This window comes from Coffea eugenioides, chromosome 3, assembly GCF_003713205.1.
Source record: "Coffea eugenioides isolate CCC68of chromosome 3, Ceug_1.0, whole genome shotgun sequence".
Classification (NCBI taxonomy): Eukaryota; Viridiplantae; Streptophyta; class Magnoliopsida; order Gentianales; family Rubiaceae; genus Coffea; species Coffea eugenioides.
Genome location: NC_040037.1, coordinates 4560212 through 4568696, shown reverse-complemented (window position 1 = coordinate 4568696; position 8485 = coordinate 4560212). Strand labels below are relative to the sequence as shown.

The 8485-nt window shown below is 36.3% G+C and overlaps 1 protein-coding gene across 5 annotated transcripts; it reads left to right on the top strand.

Annotated features, from left to right (window-relative positions):
* The first annotated feature begins 215 nt into the window (after positions 1-215).
* On the top strand, positions 216-4311 carry LOC113765226 (protein WVD2-like 3). 5 transcript variants are annotated; one of them, XM_027309325.1, is made up of 7 exons: positions 216-273; positions 1529-2081; positions 2852-2940; positions 3055-3142; positions 3267-3338; positions 3521-3631; positions 3802-4311. In XM_027309325.1, the coding sequence occupies exons 2-7, from the start codon at positions 1533-1535 to the stop codon at positions 4066-4068; spliced, it is 1176 nt and encodes a 391-aa protein (XP_027165126.1). In that variant the 5' UTR covers positions 216-273; positions 1529-1532; the 3' UTR covers positions 4069-4311. The 5 variants fall into 5 exon arrangements, with proteins under 5 accessions (XP_027165126.1, XP_027165127.1, XP_027165125.1 ...); XM_027309326.1 differs by having other exon boundaries at positions 217-273; positions 1513-2081; XM_027309324.1 differs by having other exon boundaries at positions 217-273; positions 1434-2081.
* The last annotated feature ends 4174 nt before the right edge of the window (positions 4312-8485 follow it).

The window sequence follows — 8485 nt, the reverse complement described above, 5'->3', positions numbered from 1 at the left end:
ATGATGCAGCAATTTTAAAATCTTCAACCTAATGAGGGCATTTAAGTCATTTAACCTCCTTTACACTCAAAGTCCATACTACCCTCCAACTTATGCCTCCCTTGTCATTTCAAATTACTGATCAGCCGTCAACTAACGCCGTTAACTCACGCTCTGTACAGTTACCAGTATAAATTCCAGAAAACAGAGACAAAGTACAAAAACACACACACTCATCACACAGAAAAACACACAGACAGGGGAAGCCATTTTAGACAGCGTTTCTTCTCCCAGGTCAGAATGCAACCTTAGTGTCGTCTTTGTTTATGAATATATCTACATTGAAGTTTGATGTATCTTGATCTTTTTAAGAAAATCTTGAAATGGGATCGGTGTATTTTGTCTGTTTAGTCCAGTCCAGGTTTACTTTCTTTTAATTTCAAGATTTAAGTCAAAATTTGCTTGAAAGACATATTCTTGACCTTAACCTTTGACGGGTATCTTTTTTTTTGTGATAAAATTTTGTGGGTTTGATTTTTAAATTTTACAGGTGTCATCTTTTTTTATCTGAATATGTATGGGAAAAAAAAGAAGAAAAAGATGCAGCTTGTAATTTTCAGAAGATAATGCAGGAAGAATTAGCATTTTAGTAGGTACTTTGATTGAGAATTTCAGTTAAGTTGACGGATTTAGTAGTAATTGTTTATGAATCTGTGTTATTGCACTGGATTTTGATTTTTCTTTTCTTTTTTCTGATAGTCTCTTGGCATTGGAGCAAAAACTTTAAATTTTTACTAATGTAAATACTTTGATGTTTGATTTCTACCGTCCAATGTAGTCCTTGGTGCCAGCAATAGTTGGTATAGTATGAGCTCAATTTTCAGCCCTCATTATGCATCTTGAGTCCATTTTCTTTTGTTTTAAGTCACTCATCCTAATTCTGAGTACGCATTAGTTTGAGTACATTGGTAGATGGTGAGAATGGCCATAAACATAAAGGTTAATTGAGCTTTGCAACTATCAAAAACATGAAGTCTGAGTACGTATCTCTTTTGTTGTGGATCCTTGTGTAATTTATGTTCCACTAGAGTAATCTGGTTAATTAGTTTGCCTCCGTTTATTTAAGATTTTTCTCATGTACTTAAAATGTCGTAAAAATTTCAATTTTCTTGTCTTACTCTTATTTAAACTGATCTTGGAATTCAAATTATGGTGTTTGCATGATAAAAAACTATAAAATTGTTCAGAAAGCTTTTGTGCTTTTTCTTGGGGCTCACCTGTAATATAATGGGTAATCTCCACATGAGTTGAATCTGGTATTTTTTTACTTTCTTAATCATACAAGTGAAGGGTAGATTAGAATCATTTAAAAAAATAAAAATCCAATTGTCAACTTCAAGTTTGATGTTATACCTGCATTAGCTCCTTAAAATAATGGTACACACGTCTAATAGGTTCGCCAGTCAACAACTTGTTTGTCTTAGTCTTACAAATAGCATTTGACGAAGCATTTGATTAATCTTCCAATGGAAGTGGTCTGTTTAAGCAGTCCAATGGGCATGGAAGTTACTGAGATCTGTATGGACAAGGAACCAGATTCTGTGGTGACATACTCAAGTGGTACTCCCACCGAGGAAAATGATGTGACCACCAACCCTCATCATGTTATGGAGGCATGTGGACTTGTCAATGGGGATGTTCAGTCCAATGTTATAGAAGAGAAAGCTGAAGTGAATGAGTATGACGTGAAGGAATGCACCAGTGAAAAGTCAGTTGTATCTACAGTCTGTCACATTAAGAATGTTGAGCAAGCTGTACTAGTCCCAAAATGTGAGACTGGGGAACCTGAGGAGCTGAAATCCGAAAGCCCTGAAGTAAAAGATGATAGTAAGAAGACAAAAGTTCCAGCGAAATCTAAGACAAAGTCTCCTTCTGGAAACTGTAAAACCAAATGCACTATTCCACAGCCATTTGCATTGGCGACTGCAAAGCGTGCTTCATTTGGAGCTCGTCCGGTTGGAACTGAAACTGACAATGGTGTTGCTACTAAAACATTAAAGATTAGCGCTGCCGTGCATAAAAGTGGTACAAGGCTGATTCAGGTATCTGCTATGCACCGAAGCTCATAGTTTACACTTTTTTTTCCACATTTTTTTTTTCTATGAATTCTTGTGGTAGCACTCAGTCTTCTTCAAGTCATACTTTTATCTCTTGGGTGGCTTTTCTCAAAGGGAAAGAATCCTTTCTAGCATCTTTTTTGTGTCTTAATTATATTTCGATCTAAGGGTTGTACACTTTGTCTCATGCAGTACTTCCTATTCATAATACCAATCATAGAATATCATCAGCTATAGGTTGTGCACACAACAGGTTACTATAAGTAAGAGCCAGCTCCTCTATGTTCCAGCTACATAGTATGAAATTATGAAATGGCAAAACCCCTATCAGTTCCTTCATTTTTTAAATCTTCTCTTATCTCTTTGCTCATTGGAAAAACTAGTTACTTGTGGATGCTGAACTATCTAGAATATGATTATAAGCTAAGCTGATTCTACCCAAAAATCATTGGTGCATGATAGAGTTACACAAGATGTGGTTTCGTTGATGGGTAGTTCTTTTGTATACATGTTTTTACAACTTAAAGTTTAATAGTTCACTTTTAAAACATATACATTTATGAACAGGAGTTAGAAGAAGACATTAATGTAGTATAAGCAAGGGTGCTCTTTTTTTCACAGGGAAAGCCAACAAGCTGAATTGAGATGTGATAATAGGAAAATCTCTAACTTGGTGAAGTTTATAGTCTTTTTTGCTACTGGTTGTGGAATTACATTATGCTGATGATTGACTATGTACCTTTCTGTTGCTGCAGCCAGTCTCACCTGCAGCTCAAAGAAAGCCATTGCAGCCCAATAATAAGAAGCACCCTGGTGAAGAAGACTCATTTTCTGTTGCTTCTTCGTATCCTTCTCCCTGGAGGACTTTCTTACTCAATAAGCACTCTTTCTCTCTAGTTAGTTATATTCCTTCTGGACTTTTGCACTGTGGTTAGATTAGTTCCTTAACTATGTCTAGCGTTTTGGCATCAACAAGAAAGTCCAGGACTACTAATGCATCAGCCCCTGTGTTCAGATGTACTGAACGGGCAGAGAGGAGGAAGGAAGTAATGCTTCTTAAACTCTCAGCATATGACGTTCTTCTAAGCCTCATTTTCTTGAGCAATATATCTAAAACCCAATGGGACTAAACTATCCCCATTCTTCTTTTCTTTTGATTGTTTATGATAGTTTTACTCAAAATTAGAAGAGAAACATCAAGCACTTGAAGCTAAGAAGATTCAGTGGGAGGAGAGGACAAAGGTATAACTTTTACTATGTCCAGACAACTTCAGATCCCCTTTCCTTATCTTATCTAGCAACCAAATATAGAAATACTTCATATCACATTTTAGTTGTCTTGATCTTGATCCTTTACGTCTTAAGCACATGGAGACTGATATATATGTCGTCTTTTGTTTCCTCCAATTCTGGAACATTTTTAGGAAGAGAAAGAAGCAGCTATCAAACAATTCAGAAAAAGTTTGTTATTTAAGGCAAGCCCAATGCCAAGTTTCTACCATGAGGGTCCGCCTCCCAAGGCTGAACTGAAAAAGGTATGAGACGGGTTATTTGCTTTATAAGCTTGGAGATATTACAATGTGTTTTTTATGCACTATTGAAGCATTAAAAGTTTTCATTTATTAGCGTTATAATTTCTTGATGAGGCTCATCAACCCAAAACAAATTACTGCTGAATAGTACTAAACTCTGTTTTATGGCATAGCAACCTCCAACTCGTGCAAAATCACCAAAGTTGGGTAGAAGAAAGAGCTGCAGTGAAGCAGTTGCTCTTGAAAAGAGGATAGCTAGCCTCAATATTTACAGAGATGATGCCACCATTTCTTCCATAAGAAGGAAAGATCGTGTCAATATCCAGATTCCTATCACCACTCAGATATCCAATGATGAGCATGAACCAGGACAAGTTGATGAACCATTTGCATCTAAATATATTGGCAGGATGAATATGGGCAACTGTTTTCCATCCTAGTCTTTGGTCAGTCTTCTAATTTATTGAAGAAAGAGCTTTTCTTTTGTCTTGTCACCATTCTGATGACGTGCATTTGGTTTCTATTAACTGCAAGAAATGCTTGCAGAGGGCTGTGTATTTATTTTCTATTTGTGAAGTGTAAATTTTGTAAGTTATATGCCCAAGTCCCATGTCTGAAGGACTGTCTTTGTTGTATATGATTTCCTTTCTCTCTGGAATAACTGGATAGCATTTCTTGAATTATGTTTTATGTTTATAAATGCAAGGAATTGCATTCACAAGTAAGGAGTGGCAAGTTCGTGTGCAGCTAATCGAGTGGATATCTGATGCCACTGTTTTTCATGTTTTAATTTAGTCAGAACTGCTGTACAATTTTTGCAACATTGCGTTATGATGTTCTTCCTTTCCCCAACCCAAAATTCCCAAAAGAGTGTAGAAAGAAAGCTAAATAGAATTTGCCGATTCCAAAAAGGAAGGTTGTCCAGTTAGTTACAAGTGTTACACAGCACTTACTGATGGTTGCTTCTCAAGTCTAAATTCAATGATGGATATAAAGTTACAGGCAATGGGGACCCCCATTAAGATGTGCTCTTGTTGTGCTGGAACCTTTGCTTAGTGCAATTGTGGAGAGGCTAATTATATAAAGTTTGCAAACAAAAGAATAGATTCCAACAGAGCTTAAAGTGCCTCAAGTTGAAGTGTTGTAAATATTCAGCAAAAATATGACTTTTTAAGGGGAACATCCTTGATATTCTCCAGTATTCCTGAACATAAAAGGCTACTGTCTTTTGATGATATACCTTGGGTTGTTGAATTTGGTTGCATGTTAATTCTAGTTTAGCTACTTATCCTGGGGATTATGAGTATGACCACGAAGGTTGACCAAGCATTTCACAATCTCTTTAGAAAGCCATTCTTCCTCAAAAAATATTTCTGCGTTCCATATATATATTTTTCAATCATCTTGTATCTTTGTTTTTTTTTTCGATACAGGAAGTATCCCAGTTTTGTCAGAATAATTTTCCTGCGCCTGTGCACCCCACTTCCCAAGGATACACAAGCGGTAGAGAGGTGATTCGAACACACGATCTCGGGACCTAACTAAACTATCGTGAGACCATTCGAGCCAACTGCAAGGGGTTCGAATGTATTTCACATATATCAAATCGTTGTAGTACTTTTTTCTAAAAAAACTCCAAGAAACAGCAATTCAAACGGGTTCCAAGTTGTTTTGCTTGGTGCGAATTATTTGCTCACAAGTCGTCTTGGGAGACTTTATAATTGAGTTTGATGGTGTGATCCAGTCATAAGACATGCTGGCATCGAGAGTAATGCAAATTCCAGAAATTCTGTTGGATGGTTCCACATGTAAGCCCTTGTACCTTACAATAATGTCAAACCCTTACGGTAAAAGTACATGTATTATTAGTCTGCAAGTCCAAACTCCAAAGTCAGATGTTTGTCCTCCTATCTACAAAGCAAAAGCATATTAAGTCTCCAAACAATATTGTTGAAAATTACTATAAAGTTATTTATGGATTGACTTTTGTCATAATCAATTAGGTTTATTGGATAATGCACAAATGCTCGAGTCAATGTCACATGAATTGCAGTACCATGGAAAAAAGTCCAAACCCAACTCTTGGTTTTTCTAGCAGGGTATAGATTCAGTACAATTATGCTTTTATGTGATTCCATCGAGTCGTTGTACATATTTAAATTTTTGATATACAAATACGTCATAATGTTATATTAAATCAATGTCAAATATTTTATTTATGTGCATCACTTTTACGATAATCGAATCGAACTGTACCAAACCCCAACCGCACCGGCCCCTCTCACGTTCCGGACGGTGGCTTGTTGGTAAGGAGGGGTGAAGATGAGCTGGGATGAGGAATGGAATTAGCTTTTCCTTCGTGGGGAATTTGGACTGAAAATAGCAGTCTTGAAACTATTTTTTTTTCTCCGCTAGGTATTCTAATAGGCCTTTTCCTTGTCTACTCATAGCCTTACTAAAGTATTTCATTGGCATTGTTAAAAATATCTGAAACCAGAAGTCAACATTTTTTTTTCTGTACAAGGCTCTAATAGTCTATTTGTTCAATATTTCAACATGGGCATTGGTGACTTTCCTCAGCTTCACTATATTTTCTGTACATATTTCTTTGATTTAAACGTGTTGTAAATTATTGATCACATAATTCTAATAGCAACAAAAAAGCGTCGGCAGTATAATAATGATCAATTTTGGCTGGCATTTCTGTGCAGTCTGATTTGTGATGGCTAAATTTGATTATGGCCCTATACGACAAAAGTGTATATGACTTCTTTCACAGAAATGCCTTTTTTTAAAAAAAAAATAATAGTGTGCCCACTTATTTTCAATCATTTTTTCTGGTCTGTCAAAGTTAATTGAGCACAGTGAAAAATAATCTAATACAGTTAATAATGTCACTTAGGAACACTTTTTTCTTCTCTCTCAACTTTTGTGTCTCACTCCCATTTCCCAAATCTTTTTTTAACTTTATTGGTCCTGCTCAGCCAAGCTTTAATTAGCCAAACTTTTGTATTCTTTCAATTGAAGCTTGGAATCACATAATTTGCACAAAACCTTTATTGATAAAGATCCACTTCTCCTTTCCTCCTTTTCCTCAAATAGAAAACAACAGCCACATCGTTTTATAAATTGACTCCCAATTTCTACTCCAAAAAAGTACTCATAATTTGTTAATGCCTTATAGTGGTAGAATCCATAGGAACTATAGCAAGAATTGATGCATTCTTTTTTCTTTTTTTTTTTACCAACACCAATTGAAGTTGTTAGGAAATTAAACATATGCCTCAACGCTATAGGATAGAGAAAGTTGAGTAAAGAATTCGCTAGTCCCGGCTTTGATGCCACATTTGCTTGTAAAAAGGTCTTCTAACTTGGTCTGGCCACCCTTCATTGACAGCCAAAAATTGTCTTGACTTGCTGCCACCCCTTAACTTGAAAATGATACTAAAAAGTGCCCAATTTGTTTGTCTTCATTCCTCCACACCAAGTCCAACAATGTAATTACTGACTTTTATTGAATCATAGGTTGCTCAATATCAACACACACCACCTTATAATATACTGTGTGTGAAGCATGGGTTGGAAGGTGTAGAAAGTGAAAAAGAAAAGAGAAAAACTGCGTCTGTCTGACTTCCAAACACAACCCTCCTAAATCCTACGTATATAAGTAGTAGTACCCCGTGAATATGGAACCAAATGCATGGCCCTTTCAAAATCAAACATCTTCTTCCTTTCTGATCTCTCTCTCTCCTTCCCTCTCTCTCTTGAAATGTTGAGGGGAATGCTGTCTGGTTCGAGACCATTCATTGAAGCCAAGAAATTGAGACAGACATCATCTGATGAATGATCTCGGACCAGGCTTCATTCCCCCCAACCCAAAGCTTCTTGTTCTTGTTATAATCAAGTCAACTGAATAGCAGGCTCCTCCATGCTCTCATCTTACATATTACCTAAGTACTATCATTGTCATCTGCGGATGTCTGCTTTGATGCAACCTCCAGCCATGTCTGCAGGTAGGCTTTGAATTTGAATCAAGCAAAAGACAATTACACACACACACACACACACACAGATGCATACTGCATAGCTAGGGATACTAAGTTTATTAAATTCAAAGAAACGGCATCTGTTGATTGATCAGTTCTAATAATTAGAATGGAACTTTCTTGTTTAAAAATTCGCTGCAAGCATTTTTAATGCATTTTAGAAGTGATTTGAGAAAACTGTTCAGGCACCAACTGTTTCGTCAATTTCTAACCTTGTTTGTCTGCTGTACCCAATTGATCAAGGTAGCTTTGTTGCAAGAGATTTTAAGTGTTGTGGAACAAGACTAGAGTTGTAGTGTGTTCTAGCTCAACCTACAAGTCATGCTTCATTGGTGGCAATTAATCCATTTCTTTCTCTTTTTTTTTCTTCATTGTTCGTAGTCTCTTCTAATGCATTTTAGAAGTGACATTCAAAGGAAATTCAGTTGTTTATCAATCCAAACTTTTCAGGTTTAGAATGCGTGTGGACAATTTATCAAGATAGAGAGACAGATTAGGCGCAAGGAAGTAATGTGGAAAACAGCAGTACTAGTAGTTGGTCAAGCTAAGCTAACTGATGGATGATAGCAATCCCAATCTTTCTTTTTGTTTTTTCCGTGTCTAAATACTACTAATATAGTGCAGTCTTGCTTTCCTTAGGAAAAGAAATGGATCATAAAGAAGTGGATCGAAAATTAGCTGTAAAATGTAGGGTACATTTTCTTCTTTGAAGTGAGCTAGCTTCCACATGCAACCTTTGTCCTCGGTATCCTTTTTACATTTTTCACCTAACTCGTTGAACTCAAGCAATATGGTTCGTGTGAATATATGA